The 26,047-nt window shown below is 36.5% G+C and overlaps 1 protein-coding gene across 5 annotated transcripts in view; it reads left to right on the top strand.

The window, feature by feature from the left end:
• The window catches only part of PLCL2 (phospholipase C like 2), a 103,724-nt gene that overhangs the window by 30,589 nt on the left and 47,088 nt on the right, over positions 1-26,047 (top strand). The window contains exon 1 of one of the 5 annotated variants that reach the window (XM_051808262.1): positions 640-955. The exons of 3 other annotated variants lie outside the window; for them this stretch is intronic. In XM_051808262.1, the coding sequence (XP_051664222.1) occupies positions 884-955 (72 nt within the window). In that variant the 5' untranslated portion in view covers positions 640-883. One more of the 5 variants, XM_051808263.1, reaches the window with a different exon arrangement.

The raw sequence follows: 26,047 nt of genomic DNA, 5'->3' as shown, positions 1-26,047 counted from the left end.
AATCAAGACTTGAAAACTATTTTTTAACTGGTGTTAACATTCTAAGGTGTTTTGGGAAACATCTAACCATTTATACCATATTGTGACATATTCTTAGTAAAATATGGGTTTCAGGCACATTTCTCACTGCTTTACTAAGAAGCAGGAAGACTTGATTTGTTTGTTTGTTTGATTGTCAGTAGTCACAGGAAGTAATTTCTTCCTCTCCCAACCAAAACAATTCCACATTTGGCACTGAAAGTTGTCTGAATTGCCCCAATATCTGAAAGACTTGCATAACCCTTGGTATTTAATAATTTTTTGTCTATCAGATCATTAGGATTTGTATCACTAGAAAAAGAGCGTAATTGTTTTCATACATTGATTGTGGCTGCTGCCCTCGTGTCAGTAAAGCTAGGTGGTGCAATACTGAAAGTGAAATTTGTGAGCTACTGATTGCTTAATAAGCATTATTACTTCAATTACTTATGTTTATCTGGGTACTTGACTGTGCTGCTGATGCAATCAGAAGTTTCCGAATAGCTAAGTCTGTTGACATTCTGTATAGACAAGTATGGGCTGGGAGAAGAGATCTCTGAGAAAAATGATATAAATTAATTTCTAATGCAGATGTCAGGGTTCACTTGGTTATAAAGTATTGCAGAAGTATTCTGCAATATTTCATGTGATTGTAAAGTACTGATAGGGATTGCATTCTGCTGCAGCATTCAAATCTGTTGGATTCGGTTGTCTGAGGAAATTTTTCTTTGCAAATGTAAACGTACACCAAAAGATGAGTCTGCATTTTTTCACATTTCAAGAAATAACATTCCTGGTCAACAAGAACTCTTGATGCCGATGTTGTTCTTATTTGGTAAACTTTTATGACCTCATATAAGAGTAGATGAAAACAAAGTTCCCTTTTTGTCCCTACAACCGAGGAAATCCCAGAACTTGCAACAAGTTGCCAGGAGAGGTAACAAAGACTGTTGACTTTGCCACATTCAGGAAGTAATTAAAAATAACTTATTTTTCCAAAATTTTCAGAACATGGTGTTCTCATTTGCAAATTGATTTTTTTAAGGGAAGAAATAATTACTTTTTGATATTTGGGAAGTAAGGTTGAGAGAGGATTTCATAGTGTTGTGACGCAAGTTTTCGTTCAGGTTTTATGTTTTAGATGCACTGGACGTGAATAAGGTTTCTATACATTGTATGTGCAGAAGAAGAGATATAAATTAATAGGAAACTTGTAAAACCTACAGTCAGTATAGTGACTTATTATGTTTGGAGCCAACTTACCCCTTCTCCCCTCCCAAATAAGAACGAAGTCAGAAGTAATGATGCTTGGTTCTTTGTTACGGGACTTATGCTGAATTGTTCTTGAAGATGTCTGGAAAGAAACCAGAATATAATTGGTTTTAATATATCTCATTATCTACCAACAGTGATCAAACCTCAGATGTGCCATTTTCTTCCTTGAATAAGTAGCACTAGCTCTTAAATGTGTAGAGCTAATTTATTCTGCAAACCAAATCAGGTCATCAGTTTTCATTATTTTTATTCTTAGCTGACTGCAATTCTGTAAAATTCAAAATATGCACATAATTGCAGTAGTAAGACAAAACATGCTTTAAAAACTGCATTTATAAATTAGAAATTCTTGTGTAAAATTGCAATTGCATAAGCTTCAGATGCATTAATTTCATCATAAAAATACTCCACTCAAAAATTATGAGATGTGAGCCTTTGCAGCATTTCTGAACATGCTATAATCTAGAGAAATTTCTGATGTTCCATAATCAGTTCTACATCCAAGGGGGCAGGGGATATGCTTTATTTATAGGATGATATACCATGAGGGTATTCTGGGGCTGATGAGAGATTTCTGATTACCATCTGCTGCAACTACTTGAGTTTCAGAGTGGATTAACTATGCATACCAGGACTTTAAGATCCTAAATCCAACTGTAGGGTGTTTATCAGTAGTGATAGACTATGTAAAATCTCATTGAGTAGAGTGCCTGAGCCCTTGTCTACAGCAAAAGAAATGTGGCACTTGGAAGTCACAGTGTTAATGAAACAGTTTTTCAGTCAAAACATAGATTTTTTTTTTAGTCCTTAAATGCTATTTTTCTATTTTGGAGAAGACGAAATTGGAAATGTAATCCCTTGGGTCTAAAGGTGAGACACAGGCCAAAATGGATTTGTAGGAGTTTGCCAAGTCAGCAGCTGTGGTTTTGCTGTCCAGAGAACCTGAAGATGAAGGTAGAATATGCTTTTGTTTGAAATTCTGAATCTAAGACATTTGATTCAATGCAGATCTTGAGATTCTTGAACACTTGACTTCTGTGCGTCTTTCTAGTTAGAAACACAAGGTATTTTATAGGTGGTTGAAAAAAATAAGGCTTTACAATAATACTTGTAATGTTTGATAAATATCTTTAGGAAACTAAGAACTTTACAATAATGACAATGGAGTTCTCATGTTAAGCCACATTCTTGGAAGAGGCAGCTGTGTAGGCCAACTGGGTGATGGGTTTTGATGAGCAGCTTGATTTTGCCCACTTTTTCGAGTCTCACTTTGCATCTCCCTCCTCACACCATTGTTTAGGAAAACTGCTGGAATAAAATGATGTGAAGATATATCTGTCTCGTTTTTCAGATTTCTTTAAGATAGGCTAGTGCATTTAAAAGCTATAAGTAAGAGAGAAAGACTTTAAGAGGGAAAGACAGACAGTTAGGTGACTATTTAAAGTATTTGCATAGTTATGTGTTCTTAGAGTAAGTTAGTTTAAAATACAGACTTATCTGTGTCTGAAGGAAGAAAGTTAATTGCATCAATAAGGATAAAAAGCCTTTTTTTAAAAGAATGCCAAGACCTTATGTAACTTCTCTTGTGCTTCAGTTGTCAGTTGGTCATAAATTTCCTGCTTGACATTCTTCTATAAGAATTTACTTTTTTGCTAGGGGAGCTTTCGACTGTTGATAAGTGATAGTAATGTAACTCTTGTACTACTGAAGCTATATAAGTTTTTTCATAAACTGTAGTTTGTAACTGTAGCCTGACTGACTAGTTTCCTTCTTGAATATATTTTGCATTCCTGTGATCTACTGCATCCTTTCTAAATCCTGATGCCACAGTTGAACCCTGCAAGCTTAGTTATGCTTAAAACAGCTGCAACAGGAAAGAGAATAAACTGTACTTAAACTCTTTTTGGCCCAGTGCTTTGCCAAGCTAATTTTAGTAAACATGTTTTGTAAAGGCTGTAAAATTAAAATATGTGTTCTAAGAACTGATTTTTTTTTGTTATTTTTTTATTGCAGTGGTTGATTAATTAATGTTTGTGGTACAATCAGTGACCTTACGAGTGGTAGTTAGAGGCTCTTGTGGTTGAGGACTTGACAAATACTTTTAAATGAAAAACTCTTGCTAGTTTTTGCAAAATGGGTGGTAATCTTCCTGGCAATCTAAAAGAGCATTAGCAGAGGAAGAAACACATTTTTGCTATTTACTAAAGAACTTGCTTTCTGACTTCATGTTATCACTGAATTAATAAAAAATTGATTTTACCCTTTCTTGTTTTCTTAGGAGCAATTGGTTTATAATATTGGAAAGTAGAGAATTGTAGAATTTTACAAAGCAGTGTTTAGGAAATGGTGAATAATTTTGGCTTCCTTCATCATGATTATTGTTGTTGCAATGCATGCTATGAAGATTTTTGTAGTGTCTGCAAGGGAAAAAACCCACCCATGAAATAAAACTCATACATACTAGATTCAGTTTCCTACAAAGTTATATAAGGAAGTCCATGGAGACTGTGAACAATAGGATCAGCAGTTATATTCTAAAAATGGCCAGAACAAGCTAGTTCTACTAGCTGTAATTTTAATATTGAGTCAAATTCTGCTTAATTGCACTGCACTGCAAATCCAGAATACTTGATTTTAACACTTGATTTGAAAAGAGATCAACAAGGGGAATCTGGATGCTATTCTGCAGCTAACAGTTAGAGAGTGCTTAAGCTACGAAAGTTTCTGTTGGGGGAATTAGAGACAGGGTTGAGTATAAATGTCATAAATTTTGGAATAAAAAGTTCGTATTAAAAAAGTTGTTACAGTTTTTTTCTAATATTTTTTTTAACTTCAGTTTTTGCTTGGAATTTTTTTTATAAAATTGTTTCACATGCTTTGCAGTAACTCCTAGAAGACCTCAAGGAACTTTTTCTCATTCCACTGTAGTTTCTGCATATTTGTGGATGTTGACTTTACAGGATTAGAATCAGTTGCAAGGATGGGTTGCAGAGCAGACACGATCTTCAAATCACTGGCATTGTCTGTTTTATGTGAACTGGATAAGCTAATTTTTAGTCATCCCTAATTTTTCTTTTTTTGTCTGTTTTTACAGATAGAATTCTTTCAGGTTAAACCTATCAGGTCATGTGTTATTCAAGTAGGCATAGAGAATTCAAAAATTACCTATATCACAGAAATTCCAGATCAGTCACTGATATGTGTCTATGTATATGATATGGTTTTCTAAATGCAGGCACTTTTAGAGGATGTTAGAAAACAACTGTGTTTCAGAAGTACATGGATCAAAATATCCTTCCCTCTTTCCAGTCAGAGTGTGTAGCTAATACCCCTCAAAATGTTTGTTCCAAAAGTACAGGACATTCCTTTGAGAGTAATTTGCTACTTACTTGATAGCAATTGAATGTATCTACAAATGTTTACATTGAAATGTGAAAGACTAGCACTCTTGGAGGGGGAATTTCAAAACTTAGAGAATGTTGGGAATGTCACTTGATGCAGCAACAAATGAGTTTCTGCTTCCAGTCTGTAGCTATGATCACTTGACTGTGCATTTAGAAGTGAGGAAATGCCTGGAAATGTTTTCTGACTCTTGTTCCTGAGAATGACGTTGCATATCTTCATTATTGTAAAATGTAGAGAATATATTGTACAGATGTAAAGTATGAGAGAATATGTTTGGGTAATACTTGGAGACCAATCTAAATAAAGATTTGTAATTCAGCTTTAGTTTTCACTCCTTTTTGGAATGAATTTTCAGAATGAATACCAACTATTCTTTTGTATTTCCCACTTATCTAATTCATGTGATATTTTATGCATCATTTGGGCCTGAGATGTTGTGGGTGAACTTGTAATTCAAATAACATGTTTCATTGGAAGGAAAACATTTGTTTCTAGAAAACATTGTTTCTACAAATTCTACAAAATTGTTTTTTACAGTGCTTATGTATATAAATTACTGAATGCACTCAAACTGCCCATAATTTACAGATCTGAGCAATTCTTGCTAATTGTAAAGCACTGAAAAATCAGGTTGAAGTGTGTTTTGATTAAGTGTGAAAGGCTGTTGCTCTGAAATTGTCACTTCTGCATGTGACAAATGGTATGCAAGCATTCTATAAAATTCCCATTTGGCCATATATGTATCATTAATGCTAATTTGAAGAAAGTACATGAAATGTAATATAGATGGTGAAATTTGGTGGGATGCAGGGCCTTGTGCTTCTTTTCAAAGTAGAAATATGTGAGACTGGAAGATGGCTATTCCCTATCCTCTTTTATTTTTTGTGTTTACATGTACATACATGTACCTCCTAAATTTCTCTCCCCTTCCAGGTAGAATCATTGGTATTTCATTGTACTCTTACATTCATATAATATAGCCCATGATGTGTAATGCCTTAGAGTCATGGCTTGGTTCCACTGTAAAAACAGGTCCTTTTCTCTTTCAGAAATTAGAATCTGTACTATGAAGTGTTTTTAACTCTAATAAATAAGCTCTGCATAAGAGATTATTTTAATATTGAAAATAAAATATGTAAGAAAACCAGAGTAGTTTGTCCTTTTTATTTTATTTAAAGGATATTACTTTTTTTGTTGCTGAATGAATTGAAAACCTCTGAGAATCTTCAATCTTTTTATATCAGTTTTTAATTTTTAATATATTGTGGGGTTTTGGGGTTTTTTAAATATTAGTTATTGGAGAGTGTGATGATCAGTTTTTCCTCTGTTACCACTGCGCTGAAGAGGAGTAGGGGGTCAGCTGTTTTGAAAGTGGTTCCAGAGCTGTGCTTTCTTCTGTCTGTAGTCCTGAGCTTGGAGGACAATGCTAGAACTCTTACTGATCATCTCAGTATGTTTTGTTGAAAGATTTAATAGAACTCCACTGGCTTTTTTACTGACTGATGCCATCTTCTATAAATAAGCTTTTTCTTTATACTACAGGCTGGCTTGTCTAGTCTCCTTCCAAAACTAAGACATAATAAAGAGCAGATACTCTTCTATATTGTTGATTAAAAATCTTAGCAAAAGGTCTGTAAATTAAGTAAATATAAAGCTGTGATTCTTTCCGAGAATAGTGTGAATTAGTGTCAAATGTAGGAGTGGCTATAGTAAAATAAACAAATTAGAAAGTTCTGTGTGGCAGTATGACTTACTATATGTGCATGAGAACATTTTTGATAAATGAGAAAACATCACAGCTTTTACTGTGTTTTTTTCAAGTCTGTAGTTTTTTCTCACCTGTAAAAGATATCTGGTTTTTATAAATCTAGCAGGAGACAGATCTTTTGTATGTGCTTCCTGTCTGGAGTGCTCAGACAGGAGCACTCCCGTCTGAGTGTTTTCCCTTTAATGATCCAGAGATCCAAACAGATTGCATCTCCTTACTTAGCTAGGAGGGAAAAAAAAAAAGGCCAAAAGTCAGTGAGGTATATAATAAACTAATTACCTTGATATCAGAGTTTAATCCAAAGATTTCCAGTTGTATTTATAAAAGTTACATTGTCGTTCTATGAGAAGATAATTTTTCCAGCCAAGTGTCCTGAAGAAGTGAGTTACTGCGTCTGCCTGCTACTAGCTAATTTCTAGCAAATGAGACTAAAGGATGGATGTCTCAGATGTAATTTATTTCTTCTAGATTTCATGAACATTTACAGCTGAGTGGAAACAAGATGCACTGTTTATTCTTCATTGCAGTAACTTGGGGAAAGCATAGTCACTATCTGTCCTTCTAGTGATGACTTTCTGGGAAGGCACCAGGTCTGCATTGCCAAGCCTTTCCACACAGGTGTCATTCCATATGAGCTGCAACAGGTGCTGTCTCTTGGCTGTCTGAACGCCCTGCAAGCAAAGGATAGAATCAGGATTTGCATGAGCTGTGTAGGATCACTGCTGGCGTTGGATGGGGACTGTAAAAGATGGGAAGAGGTAGTGGAGAGGAGTGAACGTGATTGGGAAGATCAGGAATGTGACTGAACATGAACCTTATAGCGGTTGTGGAACCTGGGGATGTGACAAGATGTGGCTTCAGATGTGTTGAGGCAGAGAATTACTTTTTTCTTCCCCATGCCCTCCTCTATCAGTTTTGTTAAGAGGAATTCTCCCTGAAGCACCCTATAGGACTTGGGCTGTCTTGTAGTGCTGCAGCAGCTGTACTGGCTCAGTGGGGTGCAGTGGGCTGCATTCATGCATGGTACATGCAATTTTAACGTGAATTGGAGTCCCTTGAAACTTCTGTAATTTACATTAACTTATGTGACCTCAGAGGTTGCCCTGGTAACTGTGTCCCCGGAGCCTCTGTAAATATATACCCGAAAGGTGGCTCAAAGTCTACATGCCAATGCAGTGTCTAAAAATATTGAGTAATTATGTTTATGTTTAAGATTGCTATATCAAGGTGTTTTGGATTACCCAAATATAAAAATAAGAAAAATGTTCAAGATCTCATGCTCTTGGAAATCATGTGGCTTGAAAATTCCTAAAAAGGTATCATGAGCACTCTTCCAAATTATGAGCCATTATTTGATGATGCCTTCTGCTTTTACTTTAATGACATAATTAACGAATTAAGTTCGTTTAGTAAGAATTATATTTAGGTCATTAGAAGAATGACACCTGTCTTCATGAGATATAAAAGAAAGAGGTGTGGATCGAGGTACTTTCACACTGTTGGCCTCTAGAAGAAGTTGCCAGATACAATATTGTAACTGGAGACAAAAGTAATATTGCCTTGAGTGGTTCTTTTATAAAAGCTTCAGTAGAAACCAGTTACACAATGATGGAATAGTCAGCTGAACAAGTCTCTCTGTGTCTAATTCTCCAGTATTCGAGTAGATTATATAGTGATTAAATTCATTAATAAAATTAATGAATTTGTAAATAATAAATGATGAAATTAATTAATAAAATTTGTTTTCCCCCATATGGAATATCCATATTGATTAGTATTACCAGTTGAATGTTTGATACTTTCGCAGAGTTTTGGTAAATACAATTTCTCGTCATTTTAAGGAATAATTCTCTTCATTTTTAAGCATTTGTTCCCTTTCTTTCCCTCCCTCACGCATAATTGTGAACCCTGAGCAGGAAGTGACTTAGTAGTGTTGGCACCTTGCATTTGTTTTTGCAGTTCAGGGGAAGAGTGAGCTGTATTACTACTAGCTTTTAGTTGGAAGGTGAATAGTATTGCCTAAGCCATAGAATGCCTGTTCTCTCATACTTATCTTGGTTTCTGAAAGCTTTTTCTTTTGTTTTGTGGATTTTCATGACCAGCTATAAATAGAAATTGTAGAAACCAGTCTAGTTTATTCCATGTAAGACAAAGTGGGACTTCTAAATCTTTACTTAAATCTTGATGTGTGGCGCACATTTAAATTTAGTAGCTCTACAGCTTGGTTTCAAAACATATGGAATTTGTTTTGAATAAGGAATGGAATTTCCTTAGTAAAACAAGAATTTAGACTACTGTCATGAAGACTTCCTAGTCCTACTGTAATTTCAATGAAATAAGAAAATCAGAAATGTATACATCACTGGTAGTTATTGAATGATAAATAAAAGAATTGACCAACAATATATTAAAATATCAAAAGGTATAACAGCATATACAATTAATAAGCTTTTGTAGTAAAGTGAGAGTGGTCCACTCCTGAAGGAAATGTCTATTCTTTAAAGGGAGCCAAAGCGATATTCTTTAAACTAGTTTGTAATACCAATTTATCTATTACTATCTTTATTTAACAGAATTAATTTATCTAAATACTGTGTTTAAATAAGGAAAAAGATTACCAGGTGAATGTTATGACTATATCAAACAAGCTTCAGAAGGTCACCGATGTTATAAATACTGGCCTGCTGTGACGACATACAGATAAACCGAAGAAAAACCTATACAGAAGTACTCCTCATCTCTGTTGCTGTGTATTAGGGAGCTGACTGTGAGATAAAGAATACATAATCAAGTACCTTGTCTTTCATATTCCTGAATCTTAGTCTTATCTTTATATTCTTCATATTCTTTATAATTCTTCATCTGGTGACAGCAAGTGAGCCTGTCCATTTCCCTCAGACTTTGGACTGCATTTATAGAGTTTAAAGTCAGTCAAAACAAGTGAATCTCACATAGTGAGGCAGAATTGCTGCCTGAATTTGGAACAATTTCCTGAAACTGGTTAAAGTCTTTAGATGAGAAGCATCCAAAAAATTTGCTGTTGTTTAGCCTTTGGTTCAGCTGTTCAGTTTGTTTCTGGAACCAGCCAGCGGATGTGTGTGCAGTCTCACCATTAGCACTTGTTGCCATCCAGTTACTCATTTTTATGATTTCTCCACACACTGATGGATCCCAAGCTGTGAGAAGTCTGCCAGTTTTTCTTGAAGAGTCTTGTATTGCTAACGTGTATGTTGTTCAGTTGTGTCCACAACAAAATGATGTGTGTGGCAGACTTGCTGTTCATAAAGTTATGTTTATACCTGGAGTCTGGGTTTGGATACAGTAATTTACTTTTAACCTCAAGCAGAATTGCAATCTTATTACCATACAACATAGAATTTTAGGAAGGTTGCCTGTGTAAACATTTCTTTTTAGCTGCCAGTGTCTTAAATCAGTGAATAATATACTTGCATACATTCATAAAATGTATCTTTTTTCTCTGCATAACATTTGTTCAATCTGGCATATGGGAGCAAAACTTGAATCATCATTCTGTAGCTGCCATACATTTATACAAAGTGCAGTGAACAGCTAAATGGAGGAGAAAATTTTTAGATATGTTTTCATATGTCTTGAAATATATTATTGTTGGTATGATGTTGCTTTACCAGCTATTAATTAGTTAGGAGGTAAAAAAAGGATTACAGTCCTGTAAGATTTGCTTAAAGTTGAACATACGTTAACATAGCAAGTGGTGGGGTTGTTGAACTGTTCATTTAGGGATTCCTGACTTCCAGCACTTCCTTAAAAGAGTGACTGAGTTTTGCTAGGAGTCAGGAAAATGGATCACTTACAACAGGTTTGGTGGAAGCAGCTGTAAATTGAGCTCCAAAAGTCGATAGCTGTTCCAGAAATTTTGGGTCTATCTAATAGCAAAATTTCATAAAAGTTTTGAAGTTTTTAATTTTTTTTAACGTATTCTAGCCTTGCCTACTTTATAGACATCCAGAGTTACCTAGTAGTGTTATAATAGACAAAGTGTCTAACATCACACTTGCTTTGAGTTACATTTCATGTATCACTTACAAATTAACCAGAAACTCTGAGAGAAATGCAGAGTGTAAGTCATAAATCTTAAACAGCATAGAAGATGTTCTCTTGAAGTTTTTCAGAATGTTTATGATCAACATTAATAACTAGTAAACCGTGGTATGTGTAGTGTACCACGTGTCATGAAGGACTTTTCAACACTGCTTTTATCGGTTCTTGCTTTGTTAACTAGTGCGTAAGCTGTCTGCCCAAATGGTATCTCTCCTCTCTAATTAACACAACACAGAAATATGTGTGAATTAGCTGATCATTGGCCAGATCTGAAGGATAGTGGTGAATGGAGTTACATCCAGCTGGCACTCGGTCCAAGTGGTGTTCCCCAGGGCTCAGTACTGTATTTGTTCCTTTTATCCTTTAAAAATGTTCTTACCCACTTTCCGAGGTTGCATTCCTTTGGCCATCAGTCATGGACAGTTAAACCTTTGGCTGTCCAGTATCATTCTGTTCGTGTATTTTCAAGGCCCCTGCCATCTTTCCAGCTCTGTGCTTTATTATGGAATTGCAGCCTGTTTATTCTACACAGGTCATCTATTCCTTACTGCTGTCCTTCAACTACAAAAATATATAGTGTTACATTGCACAATCCACCAAAATCTAAACCAAAGCAGGTGATAATCACCTGGTCATTAGATCATTGCTGTCACAACTAGGCAGGCTAAAACCTGACATGCCTCAGGCTTTTGGTATTATTTTAGCTCAAAGCCCATTGCCCCTCAGTAGCAATGTCTACAGAATAATGCTCCAGTCTTACAGAGCTCTGATCTGATCTCCCCTAAGAAAAGAAATCATTTGAGATTAGGGCAATCTGAAGAGAACTCATTTCTGAAATCTTATGGTTTAACTCAGGTGTTCTAATGCAGACAAAAACCTGACGGTAAAAGGAAGTTTTGTGACTTTATTGCGTGTATCCAGCACTTGTCAGTATCTGCTAAGGCCAACGGGATGGCTGGTTTTGAGGCAGTTTACAGCTATCTTGGTAGAAAAAGGGGTGAATAGTAAGTACAATGCTGGTTTTAACACTTCAGGCAATACCTGAATTTCCTGCATTGAAAGAAATACCACAATAGGGATTTTGACACAGGTTTAGATCTGCTCTGAAACCTTTCCTCTTCTCTCTCAAAATTGCCTGGAACTTCTGTGGGAAGACATGAGGTCATGCTCTGATGAGATAAGCCTCTGATGAGATAAGTCTTGCTTAGAGGAGATAAGGAGTCTTAGTCTGTGTAGTAGCAGAGAGTAGTCTTTGAAGAGGCAAGTACTCTACACCTGCCCTTCTTGGAGCAGAGTTTGATCTCTTGGGAGATCTTGGCAGTGCTGGTAATGTCTGCTGAGGAAATCTTAGCGAGAGGCAGTAAAGCATTCAGATGTTTAGATCTCAGTGTTTTATATCTGTTTCATTTCAGTGAAGCCAGAATGAAAAAATGAAGGAAAAAATTGTTCTTTGGGCTAAAATTTTACTCCCCTCTGGGAGTCAGGACATTGTGGAAAGTAGCAGTATATTTGCTTTTCTTGCAACTTAGCTGTGTCTGCCACAAGGTTTAATGACAAGAGAACTCCAGTAAGATTGTGTCTTCTTGGTTGACTTTAGGTCTTTTCACAGATTTATTTGAAATCAAGCAGTAAGTTTTAAAGTTAGGAGAAAGAATGCATAAGAGATAGATGATGTGATCCCTAGGATTATTTTCCTAGGAAACCATCTAAAACATAATATACAGTTCATTGGTAGCCCTGGAAACAGCCTGCTTCTATCTCAATCACTTTTATCATCATGAAGCTCACTCTACCATGATTTCCTTCCTTCTCATAAATCTTTTAAGAAATAGTTTTCATTGTAACTAAAGACCGTTGTGAGAAGTGTGCAAATACTGTGGTAGGGAAAAGGTTCTATGAGAGCTGGGATACTTCTGGTGTATTTGAGAGCAGAACATTTAACAGAGATATCTAAAGGTTGAGTTCCTTAACATTTTGGAAATAATATTGTTCTGGATTGGACTGGCAGAAGATGATGGGTATTTTAATGAAGGGTGTTTATAATAAATTACTGAGGCCAAAATTTATCCTTTATGATGGAATGTGTGCAACTGCAATTGTTCTTAAAAAATGCTAAAGTAAATAATCCGGTACAATAGGCTGGGACCAATTTGTTGTTGGTTTTCCAAATTTGGAAAATTTTTGCACTTTTCTATTGAAAAGTTACTTTCCTATTTCTATTGCTAATTTACGCTTTGTCAAAGGATTGAAATAGAGCTGCAGCATAAAGCAAGTTACTGAAATAAGGATTCAACATGTATTGAATGAGAAGTTACCAAAGATCAGTGAAATAATTTTATCGCTTATTGTTTGTTCTTTCCTACTGAACTATACTGATAGTTAAAATCCAATTACATGGAAAATTTGCCAGCAACAAGTTGCTACAGATACAAATAACACAGTTCCACTAATATTGCCCGAATGCTTTTGCTGTATTCAGTTAACTTTGTACCTCAGAGAATTTGTTGATTTATAGCATTTTCAATTATAAGGCAACTATTTTTAGTTCAGGAATCAAAGTGGATAATAGATAATGAATTCTATATTCAAATATACAAATATGCAAAATGCAGTATTCAAATAATTTAATATTTTTGTGAACTTTTCAATTAGCCATTAAATCAAATTAATTCAGCAAATTATTTTCCTTTAGATGTATTCTTTCTACTCTGGCCTAGTACAGAAATGTAAATCTTCTAAATCTTCTATTCTGCTAATGGCACATCTGCTTCCCCTCAGTTCTTATGCTTCCCTTTTGGCTCCTCTGTCATTTCAAACTCAAGTTCTGTTGAATCCAACAGAGCAAGTCATGTTGCAGCATAAATTTACAAAATTTTGTAGAAATCCAAGTAAAGTTGGTTAAAGATGTACTTTTGAAATGTTTTACATACAGTCTATTTTTAAAGAAAAAAAAAGCAAGAGTTTTAAATTCTAATGTCAGTGTTTTTCTTTTTTTTAAAAAAAAATCTAATAATCTCTTTGGCTTTGTAAAAAGTTAAAGATTTAGTGTTTTAGTCTCTGTATCAGGTAAACTATTCTGAGAATTATTTACTATACAAAATGTCCTTCCTTGAGATTGCTTTATGGCATTTGAATGCTTGTCTTTATTTTCAGGGTTCAAGTGTAAGTATTAATACTGAAAGCTTGTCTGCTTTTGACTAGATTTATTGGTGCAGGTGACATGAGGGCCAGCTCTATTTTTAGGGGCCACACAGATTCTAACAGGAGGCTTATTTTCCTGGTACAAGTAAACGACTGGGAGGAATAAGCTAAGTAACCAAAAGACACATTTGCAAATATAACCATGTCCATTCTAGTACTTTTCTGGTACACTGGTGTCATTTACAGCTGGGATTTTCTTTACATTACTGTCCACTCTACAGCCAAAATTTCAAGTACAATCTAAATATACTCTCCACCTCTACATCTGATTATGCTATCTGCATGCTTTATGTACAGAAGTGGTTCCTGTGATACATTTTTAGTTCTGATTAACAATATTAGGAAAAGAAAAAAAGCATATTTTGCACAAAGGTTTCCATGTTGAAGGTGAATGTTCAAATAATTTTAAAATAATAAAATATGAACTATTAAAATCATAAAACGTATTTGAAAAGTTTTGTTAAATCAGTAATTTTAACAAAATAGAGAATAAGCAGTTGAATGTAGAAAGCTGGGAGAGCAAAGGGGTTCACTGTGATGAAACAGCTTTAGTTTCTGTCTCTCTACTACACCAAACAAGAACAAAACCTCTCCCCATGAAGTCGTTTAATCACTGTGAGTTAGCATGGTGGGTGGCTATAAGGTTGAGATAAGGAAAATTAATATAGTTTCCAAGTATTATCTAAACTTTTCTTCAGCCTTTTCTTGACACTCCAGGCATGCACATTTTTTTCCTATTGGTTTAGGCAGATAGGCCTTTGTGGTGGGACACTGACCTCATTTCAAAGGACAGGGGTAGCAGCACCCTTTGCTGCTGAGCAGAATCAGTGGAGGCCTTTGGTCTCAGAGTGAGCAGACAGTAATTCAATTTGAAGAAAATAGATGACAAAATTGTTTTGCTTCTGTGATTGGTTTTAGATTTGGATGTTATGTTTGTGCTCTACACTGTGACTTCTTTGAGTATTTGTGATATGTAAGATATTTAGAAAGCTGCATATGGTGTATTGAGATATGGTACATGAATATTTTAATGAAAGATTGATGATATTTCTCTTGTATGTCATAGTGGTTTTAAAAAAAGAAGTCCTGTTTTCCTGGTAGTCTTTTCCTGCACAGAACACAGTTATGGTATTACCTACCATATTTTCATTATTGCCCATACCACATGTTAAATAGAATGAGCTCTGAAAATTAAAAGTAGGAATATTTTTACCTGCCATATTTTACAGCGATTTGAGTGCACACTATATCCATAGCCTCCCTCCACATCTAGAAGGGTTGTATACCTTGTTTTACAGTGTTTTAAATTCTTGCATACTTTCTTACCACCCCAAATGTTATAATTCTCATCTGTACTGAGAATTTCTTAGCAACTGCTTGCTAAGATTATGCTGTTGTGATTGGGAATTTAGAAATTGTCTTCAGTGTGTTTGCTCTTGACTCTTGCGTATTTTAACATCTTCAAACTGTAGTGTCCTGTAGTGATGCTTATTAAGCATTCTTTACAATGTAAGCTTTTACCAAAATAGATCCCTTTAAAATACTAAGACTCTAGAGAAAACTGACATACCTGTTAATTTTTATTTGTTTAGTTGTAATTATTTGGTAAAGCATACAGATGATTTATTAGGTTTGGTTTGTCAAAGCTATGAACACTTGTATAAATATAAAGATCATATGCCTTGCTTAGTATTTTGCTTAGGGTAAACAAATACTTTATACTATTTGATTTTTGTAGGCTTTCTCATGTCTTTCTGTTACAGGCATCTTGTATTAAATATTTATAGTTCACTGTTCTTTCCTAAGTGCTTGTAACTGTTATGAATAATTAAAGAACAGAGTTAAGGGGGAGAAGGACGTTGATGTAGCATGCAGAATGAGAATTTCCCATCATTTTTTGACAACTGTAAATTACATACATCTGAAAATCAACCAAGAGAGCAAGTCAGAAGCAGCCTTATGTGGTTAGTAAAGGTACTTGGGTACTCACATATTCTCTGCCTGTGTGATCACTGAGCAGTGATAACCTAATAAGTATTTTTTATCCAATTCATAACAATTGGTCTCTTTGAAATTCAACAGCTATTTATCACTGTTTAATTATCATTGCCATCTAAATAATGAGGTTGAAGTAGCAACTCAAAGAAGAATTTGCAAGATAGTATTTGTTTAGGAAGTAGGAGGTTTTTAAAAATTTAAACTTTTTTACATAATTTAATACTGAATTTTGTACATGAACTCTTCATGGCATTGGCTGTTGATAATAGTCATTCTCTTAACTGACAAAAAGGAACTTACCTCAAACCACAAAAGGAGAACAATTCAGCTTGTGTAGTTCCATCTCTTTATTTGAAGTTACCTTGTGAAATTTGTTTGTCCAATTACCATTAGTCAAGAAACAAATCTGAAGACACCATTCATCAATCACTAGAATAAAGGAAATCAGCTGATGAATAGAAAGCTTCAGGGCAGAGGTAATGGTAGTTTTTAGAATGAAAAAAAAGCTTTACATTTTATTACTCTTACGCATGAAAGTTTGACTTGGATAAAATAACCTTTAGGTGATAGTTTTACTTCCATGTTGTTCTCTGGAAAACACCTAGCGACAGGAAAGGACACAAAAGAACACCAGGAACTTTCCAAGACAGCAGATGACATTTGGATTGAAATTTGGAAAAATACATGAATTGACAGTACAGATGGAGGTGAACATTTTACGACATCAGTGAAAAGTGAAATGTGTGATTTAATAGTAACCTTGTGCTGAGTGGTTGGGTGGGATGACCTGTAAGGATGTGTGGAAAAGCCAGTCCTTTAAATTATATAACACATTCATGGTCAATCTGCTGCTTAGTTTTCATGAGCAAGAGTTGTTGACAGTTAAGGGATTATCATGTAGTTATAATATTTCTCACAGTAGAGTCAGTGTACTTTTCTGCTTTCCAACTAAATTAGTCATTCATAACAAACACAATTATTTTCATTTGTTGGCTACATTTGCAGCATGGAAAAATATGAATCTTGCCTACATAGAATGAGGCGTCCTTTGTTTTTTTTTCGTATTTAAATACATGTAACTTCATGGAGTGTGTACCTGTAATGACATCCTAAGATCCATGCTCTACAAGCTTGTTTTTGTCAGGTGGTTTGTTGTAAATCAAATAACATAGTGTCTCAGCCTGCTAGGTAGGAATGTTGGTAAAAAAAGCCAAACCAAAACCAACAGTTAACATTTGTGGGAGATTCTGGAAAAGCTGCTGGGAAGGCTTTACCAACAGGAGTGGGAAAGGGTAGGGGGGCTTGAGCCAGTGCTCACTTTTACCTCTTGCTGATCAGACCATTGGCTTGTCTTTCCTCTGCAATGCTGGAGAAGTGAAGCAGCTGTCTGCAGACCTGCATCTGAAATTACAAAAATCTTAAATACAGCTATTCTGTTATATTTTGAAGTCACCCACATGCTGTATTTTTGCTTTAAAGCCTGACAGCTGTGTTACTTATTTTGCCAATTCAGTCAAATTGTTGTTTATGACTTTAACAAGAAATGGAAAAATGCTGTGCTTTCTAACAGTGGAACTTACATCCAGCTATGAATACTTGAAAAAAATCTGATATTCAACTTCAGACTGATTGCTGTGATATTCCGCTTATTAAATCTTGTTGATAGGTCTTGATTAAAATGCTCCTGAAAGTGCATTATAGCTATAACATTTGGGTATTTAAAACATTATTGTAGAACTGAAAATGAAAATGCTGAGAGCTTAAATGGATGTGCGTGTATGCAGAAAGAGCATCTTGCTGGTTTTAGGGATGGCAGTGAAGACTCGGAGCCTTCTTCACTCCTGAGCCACGCTGAAACCTGTTAAGCCAATTTATGTGTTCAAATCCTTCAGTACCTTCATAGAGAGAGAGGGCCAACTTTGTCATCGTCAGTCATTATTCAAGCTAAAAGCATGTGTAACTACTATTACTTTTTCTGATAATTGATGGCTGAAAAAGTAAATGGTTATAATAAACATAAGTTTATAGTAGTTAAAATGGTCTGTTTGTCATAGTTTGGATATAATTTCTTAAGTACACGAGAAATTAGGAGTGTGAAATACTTTCCACTTACTTATCTAGGGCTGAAATTCTTTTCATGTCATCAAGTAATTTTTAACAGCTTTCTGTCAGTGCAGTTTTCTCAGTTTAAGACTAAACAGTACATATTAACTGCTGTTTTTCATAAATAATTATTGTAGTTTGTATGAATTTGGCTAAAATATTGGTTGTTTTAATCTGAGATATACATGTTTTGCTTTTATTGAGTTTGTAAAACGAGATACCTCTTCTGCTCCATTGGAAATGCTACCCAGAAGCCCGAACTGTAACCGACTCAGAAAGACGGAGAACTGCGATGTTCATGCCAACCATAACTCAGGCTTTGGCTCTCTCAGTGCTCACAGCAGTCTGGGTAGTTTCCTTAAATGCTTCTTATTTATTTTCTTTTGAGTTCAGACTGTTTTTCCCCTTTCCCCTGCTCATCTGTATTGTAAATTAACCCCTGAAACCAAATGCCACTTCATTTTAATTTCATAAATATGCAGACATAATTATATATGAAAGAATGCCTCAATGGTATTTGTATTTAATTTTTGGTACTGTATTGTAATATTCAGATATATTATATGCTATATATATATTATATAACGTATTGATATATAATTACAATGTATATAGTATAATATAATTATATTATAAAATTATGTTATAAAATTTAAGAATCCTAGAGTGGTGTGCATTAGAAGGGAGATTAAGGATCATCTAGTTTCAACCCCTCTGCCATGGGCAGGGATACCTTCTACTAGACTAGGTTGCCCCATCCAGCCTGGCCTTGGAGTTCTCTCATTATGTGCATAGCTTTATAAACATACCTGTGTTTCTCTAAGTTATAGTAGTTGCTGCTAGAAGACAGCATGAAACATAGCATCATGAAAGTGCAGAACGGAGAAGTCTTAGTTACTCTAGACCTTTTAAAATTTAGGTCAGCATCAAACATAGTTAAAGTAGTTACAGCTCCTTTATTATTTTCAGCAGAATAAGCAATATGAAGTTGTTTCCTTTCTTTGGAAAAAATTATGGAGTGGATTTATGTAAGAGCTGAATGAGAAGGGAGCAAGCAGCATCATGCATGTGGATGCCTTGGGTGTCTTGGTGGAAGAAATGGATTGTAGCAGAGGATCAGGGAAAGCTCCCTTGTGACATACTGTGGAAGTACTTGAATGGTGAAGGATCTAAGGATGTTTAAGAATTCATTAGAGAATTTGACAAATTAGAGGAGTGGGAAATCACCAACTGTATGAAGGTCAACAAGGGGAAGTGCCGGATTCTGCGCCTGGAATGTGGCAACTCCCCATGTTCATACAGGCTGGGGAATGAGATGCTGGAGAGCGGGGCCAGGGAAAGAGGCCTGAGGGTCCTGGTTGAGGGCAAGTTGACTATGAGTCAGAAGTGCTCTGGCAGCCAGGAGGGTCAGCCATGTCCTGGGGGGCATCAGGCAAAGCATCACCAGCTGGTTGAGGGAGGGGATTGTCCTGCTCTGCTCTGCACTGGTGTGGCCTCACCTTGAATATTGTGTGCGGTTTTGGACACCACAATATAACAAAGACATTAAGCTGTTAGAGAGAGTCCAAAGGAGAGCAATGAAGATGGTCAGAGGCCTTGGAGGGAAGCTGTATGAGGAGCAGCTGAGGGCACTTGGTCTGTTCAGCCTGGAGAAGAGGAGACTGAGGGGAGACCTCACTGCAGTTACAGGTTCCTCATGAGGGGAAGAGGAGGGGCAGGCACTGGTCTGTTGTCTCTGGTGACCAGTGACAGGAGCTGAGGGAATGGCCTGAAGTTGTGTCAGGGGAGATTTAAGTTGGGTATTAGAAAAAGGTTCTTCGCCTAGAGTGTGGTTGGACACCTGAACAGGCTCCCCAGGGAAGCCTGACAGAGTTCAAGAAGCGTTTGGGTGATACTCTCAGTCACATGGTGTGACTCTTGGAGGTGGTTCTGTGCAGGACTAAGGGTTGAGGTCGATGATCTTTGGGAGTCCCTTCCAACTCGGCATATTCTGTGAAGACACCAACATACGAGAAATATTAGATAATGGTTTCTTTATACTCTTGTAAACTGATCAAATGACTAAATAAACAGGAGAATTTCAAAGAAAACCCTAGTCTATATTGTATTTGCAAAACCATATCCTGTTATTTCCTTGCTCTTTGGGTTAAATTGCCTGCTATAAAAGCAGCAAGGCCAACACACAGGCTACCATTTTTTGCTGCCCTGTCTAATAGGTAGTGGGGAAGTGATACTGTCATATCATAGAGTCGTGAATTTTCTGGTGTCTTGTTTTCTTGAAATGAGGCAGAACCAAATGAGCCCAAGAACCTGAGAACCCTAATTCTGTTATTTTATGCTGTTGGCAGTTACCAATATCTTGCCGTAATATTTATTATGTTTTATGAAATTGTTGATGTACATTCTGTGAGGTGGACCAAGATGGGAGATTTTGTTTTCCCTAATAGAATTGTGTGGGAAAAGACCTTTAAGATTATCAAGTCCACCACTAACCTAATGACATAAAGCTCTCTTGTCAGGTCATGTAAGATCAACAGAACAGTTTCAACTGCATTGATTTTAATTGAATTAATTTCTTGATAAAAGTGAGTGATTCTTTTCTTTCCCCCCATTTTTAATCTGTTCCCTGTTTCTAGTGGTTATTTTGAGCCATCTCTGATACTTAACTGATCAAATGGCAAATTGTTTGAGCTTACTAAAATTGCGCGACTAATTTGGAAGAAAATAGATTTTTTGTTTCCTGAGGTAGTGAGGTAAATTAATTTACTGTGTTCAGACAGATGCTAATGAGGGCCTGAGGAGGTGGAGTGGGGAGAATGGAGATGCAGCTGGGGCAGGAGGAGGAAGAGACAGGACAGAAAATTAATATTTTGAAGAGGGAATTTGTTTAACTGTATCATGAACCATGCAATTTGCCCATCTGAAATAATATAGGTAGTTTTTGTTTGAATATTGAGCTAAGACTTGCCCCTGTGTCCATATTCCTTTAAGCATAGAATTCCTTTAGTAAAAAAAAAAGATTAAAAAAAAGGAAGAATTGTTATTTGTTATTTAACAATTGTTAGTTGTTATTTGCCTTCTCATTGTTATTTATAACACTGTATAACTGGGTCGGCTGGGGTCAACCTACCACACATTGTAAAAATAAGTTTCTCTTAAAAAATTTCTGCGAACAACAGATATGTCATGAATACCAATTTGGAGAAATATTTAAATGCTGAGCACAAATATAGTGATTCACGACAAGTAGGAGGCCCTGTGTTTTCCAAATAGCTGATGTTTTGTCTCCTCCCAAATAGTTGTTATTTCAGTTGAGGACTCTACTTTGTCTTAAATAGAACTGCTTGGTGCTGTGTACAGTTAAACAGTGGCTGCAGTTCCATTCAGAAACTATTGTACACAGTGTGATTTAATGTGTGCCATTTCTGAAGTGTTTGGGATCCTGTCAGCTGAACTGCTAATTACTTGCAGAGTTTTTTTCTTGTTTTGGCTTTCACATGCTCTGGAAGCTTTGGACTGCTGTGTTAAAGCATTACAAAGTTACGTGCCTTTTAGTGAATCTGGGTCACTGTGTTAGTAAGAATCCCCTAGTAATGGCAAATTAAAAGGTACTGACTAGGGAGAACGGAGATGCTTGGCTGGAGGAATGAGGCTGAGTGGTGGCTGTCAGCAGATTCTTCTGCTGAGTTGTTGATTGCAGGAGAATTGGGCTGAGAGAGGGTGCATTGAGGACACAGAGCTCCTGTCTTTGGGGACGTGGCTCCTAATGGTGAAATGCCTTTCCTGCACCACCTTCTCTCTTTCTCTCCACTTTTTCCCTTTTTTTGCCCACACTCTTCTAAAGAAGACTCTCAGTCTGCCTTTAACTGGTTGCAACTTTTGAAAGAAATGCTAAATTTTGTGTAACAAAGATGAAATGTTGCTGATTTGAGTTACCTGCTATTTTTCTTCCATTTATCTAATGACTTGTTCACACAAAAACTTGCTTAGCCTCTTTTATAATGCTGCATGTTATGTTCTGGAATGAGTTGGCAGATGTATGTTGGTAAATTATACATAATATGAGGGGTTTTGTGTGTGTTTACAAAAATTAGTGATCCTGTTTATTACTGCTGTTTCAGTTACAGATATTTTTTCAAAGAAAACCCTAAATATTTTTGTGATAAAAATACTTATAAACATAAGGATAATTTGATATTTATGTTGCATTTGTAACTAATTTGCTGCTCTATGCCTGCATTTATATCTCTAAAACCACAGGTTAAGCCTTGGAAAAGAACAAATTACTGAGATTATAATATTTTTTAACAAAATGCGTTTGGAAATTGAATATTTTAAACTACTGACTTTAAGTATCTGTGGTTTTTTTCCCTTGAGTAGACCTAACTATGCACAGACACACCTGAATGCTTTCTTAGTTATGAAGAATATAAAATTCAAGTTTTTTGGTTTGTGGAGTTCTGAAGAAAAATGCTTAGGAATCTTAATTAAATAAACAAAGTTTCAATTTTTTTTTTTAACTAAGTACTTCCTGAAAAGGGCTTATTATACATCATATTGTTAAACTAGGTGATTTTGCAATTGTTGCCGAATTGCATTTGATGAAGACAGGCAGTTTTTGTACTCAAATTGGCTACTTAAGCATCACATCCACTATAAAAGCAAGTCATCAATGAGTTATATCATGTCAGAAGAGTAGTTCACTCTGTGTTCATCATGAAGATCATTAGGCTGCTGGTTCTCTTCATAAAGTAGTGAATTGTACTGCAACTGTTGGCTACAGATGTACATCAAATTACATCTAAAACAGCTTTTACACTATATGACATGAAATAATGGTGTAATTTAAAATAAATTAAAATTAACCAAACTTAGGCATGACCTGTGTTCTCACTTACAAGTAATTGCTCAGAGTATTGGCACAACACTGGCCCTCAGATTCACAAACATGTCACTTAATTCAGAACTTACATGCAAAAAAATTGATTTATTTATTAGCTCTTGAGACACTGTACATACTTGCAGTCTTGTTACCACACAATGTGTGCCCAATATGTATGGGCATTGCCATCTCATTGCTAGGATGAACGTCTCACATTTATCTTGTTTCTGAGCCTTTTGGGGATGAATTAAGTAGGTATTCTTGGGTCTGTGGCTCCTGTAGACTGTGTGCTGTCATTATCTCAGAGTGTGTGAGTTTTCTCACAAGTTGTCAAAGCTCAGCCATTGACAATCAAAAAACTTGCAGTGAGGTGCTGCAGTTGTGAGGGGCTGGGGGGTGTTTTGTGCTCCATTCCTTGGAGTTGCTTGGTTGGCAGAGCACTTACCTGCTCATGGAGTGGCTGGGCTCTAGTCCCTCAGCCTGGGGTTCTTCAAATGCTCAGCCACATGCTCTCAAGACTAGGATGAAGCTGCCTTCCACATTTCGATTAACCTCTGGTATATAAAAGCAAGTGGAAATTTTTTACGGTTAGAGCATAAGCAGGTAGCAGCAGGACCTGTCACTTGGGGAAGTGGGTATTCCTCTGAGAAGGTAAAATTCAGTGTTCAGGTCCCTGCTACATGGACTATCAGTGTATTTTGCATTCAGGGTCACCAAGTGAAATGTTTATGGAGCAGTGACATCAGGGACTTTCACTTCCCAGATGCCAGACAAGTGCTCTAAAAATCTGTCACTGTGATACTTCCTCTTGTTACCATTGTCTATTCTTTTTAAAGTCCTCTGTCTCAAAGAAAACTTTATTGGGCTAAATGCAGGTAGAGGCATTGATCTTCCAGTCCTAATTAGCAAAACCACTGCATCGAAGCTGCAGGTGGCTGCTTTAATCATGGAGAGAGAGGCAGGATTGCAGGCATCCACCTTCAAACTTTCCGTTAGTGAGTGGGAGGATCATGTATTGAGAGGTGGAAGGACTAACCTGCACTGTGCTCAGGTTGCAGCCCCACACTTAGTTGACAAGCCTCTGCCTCCGACTGTAAATGTTCTAAATTCCACTGGACCAAGCGGTACCTAAACATCTTGGTAACTCCATGTTTGAATGTTTTTCTTGCAGTACTGCTTCTGGGGCACGATTCATTTGGACATTTACAGGTCATAAAGTTCACTCTCTGCTTCCCTTCCTTTAGCAGATGGTTACAAACCTTATACTAGTCATTCTTTTCCTCTGTTGTCCTGGTCTATTAAGTTATCAAATCGCTGTTTGAACTCCACTGCTGTCCCTGTCAGTACCAGTGGTTATTCAAATTGCTTTTAAAGTAATTTTATCATAGAATTGCATAAATTAAAAACTTTGCAGTTCAGGGACGATGTGCATCTCTCCCAGTGTCTGATTCAAGATTCTCTGTTGTTTCCAGAATTCTGTTTTGTAGATAGTGCTTAGTCAGACAACTATTTGTTTGTTGGTACCTTGAGGGGAATAAAGTTATCATGGAGATACTCTTCCCTATTTGTGCTTTTAATCTGTTTTCTCCAGCTGTCTCTGTCTCTTAAGTGCCACAAATGACAGCTGGGATTATTTCTGGGGTTTTTTTTAAACTGCTAGATGCTTTTCTTTCTGTTGCTAGGAACTCCTGGATAAACTAAACTCTTTGTGTGGTTGCTTGTAGTGGTTATGAGCAATGTTTCAAAATGGTTTTATGTGTGTTCTAGTCTGTTCCTCTAAAATTCTTGCAGGTGACCTTGGTTGTGGCACCCAGTGTTAGGAAATGTATTGATGGGGTGGTCATTCTGGTTTCAGTGATTAGAATCTTCTGAAGCACAGACAGTCTTTAGGGGAAGTCCTGTTACAATGACAGTACATGTTATAATTTGAAGATTGACATGGTCTTCATTGTATGAGAGATCCTAGAATGACTGAAAGTTGTTTAAGCACAAAAACTGTAGCTGCTTCCTTGGACAGAATTGTGTATCTGCACCGTAGAGTCACTGTCACTTCGAGCATCTTGAACAGCAAGAACACTGTAAGTCTCACAAATGCCGAAAAATCACTCCTGTGTTTGTTCAGATATATAACAGTTTTCTGATGGGCCAATCTTTTTGATTCAAGGCACACCTAAGGCCATGAGAGACCTGACCCAGTTCATGGATGCCACCCCACTTTCAGGGTGAAATCTTCCACATCATATAACAGAATATATCTGTCTCCTTCTCCGTGCCAGACTGTATCGCTGAGGCTCACCAACTTGTTTCACACAGTTTGTGTGTGCTCTATGCAGTTGCATTCTCAGCTTATGAGTGAGAGTTTCTTCTCTGTTTCCTTTCAAACAGATGGGTAATTCAAACAGGCAAATAATTCTCACGAGTGTTTTTGGTAAAATATCCTTTAAGTTCTGTTTATACAGATTGATCATGACTGCCATGCCTCTGTCAGGATGGGGACTTGCACAGGCAATCCGGTAGCTTTGGGTCATTGATCTCTGGACAAGCAAAAACTTATGAAGGGTGTTCTGGAATTCAGAATGTCTTCACAGTCATTTTACACTGTGGTGCAGGCTTTATATAAATAAACGGAGTGGCTAGACTGCTTTACCCTGCAGAAATGCAGAATACTGTGAACTGGCTTCAAATTCATCTGGCAGGCAAGCCAAATAATCTTGCAGGTAGTAGATCAAATTACTCCTCTGATCCACATGCATAAACTCCTATTCAGTGTTTTGGTAACTAGCACTGAGAATGAGGTTGCCTTGGGATGGACCTCTTTACATCAGATGACATCAAGAAATGGAAGATTTTATTTTTCCTTTGCAATTCAGTGCCTTGGATCAGATACAGTCCTGATCACGCAGAAAGGCATAGACCTTCCTTCTGATCATGGCCAGGGGAGGTGATACTTCCCAGGCCTTGATGGTTTTGGTGTTACAAGGTTATCTGTCAGCTCTCTCTCACCAAACGGTTTGAGAAATGTATTTCCCTCCTAGGTCTGTGACTAAGAAATCTGGAGCATTAAGGAGTTTAAAAATGCTTCATTCCAAGCCCTGAAATACCAGAAGGGAACATCATTGCTCGTTTCTGTGGGACTGTCCCTTGCCGCTTTTTCAGGTTAAGAGATGTAGATAGGTAGCCAGACAAGAGGCTAGGCTTAAAACGAAACAAAAACCTCTGTCAACAAAAAGTACATTTGATTTTTTTTTTTTTAAAGGAAATTCGATTTTGTTTGAAAACAACCCAAATTACATGTAATGAGATTCTGAGAGTCAACC

Source organism: Manacus candei, unplaced genomic scaffold (genome assembly GCF_025592945.1).
Source record: "Manacus candei isolate 608988 ecotype Guabito, Panama unplaced genomic scaffold, ASM2559294v1 h1tg000072l, whole genome shotgun sequence".
In the NCBI taxonomy this organism is placed as follows: Eukaryota; Metazoa; Chordata; class Aves; order Passeriformes; family Pipridae; genus Manacus; species Manacus candei.
This window is presented reverse-complemented; position numbering and strand designations above follow the sequence as displayed.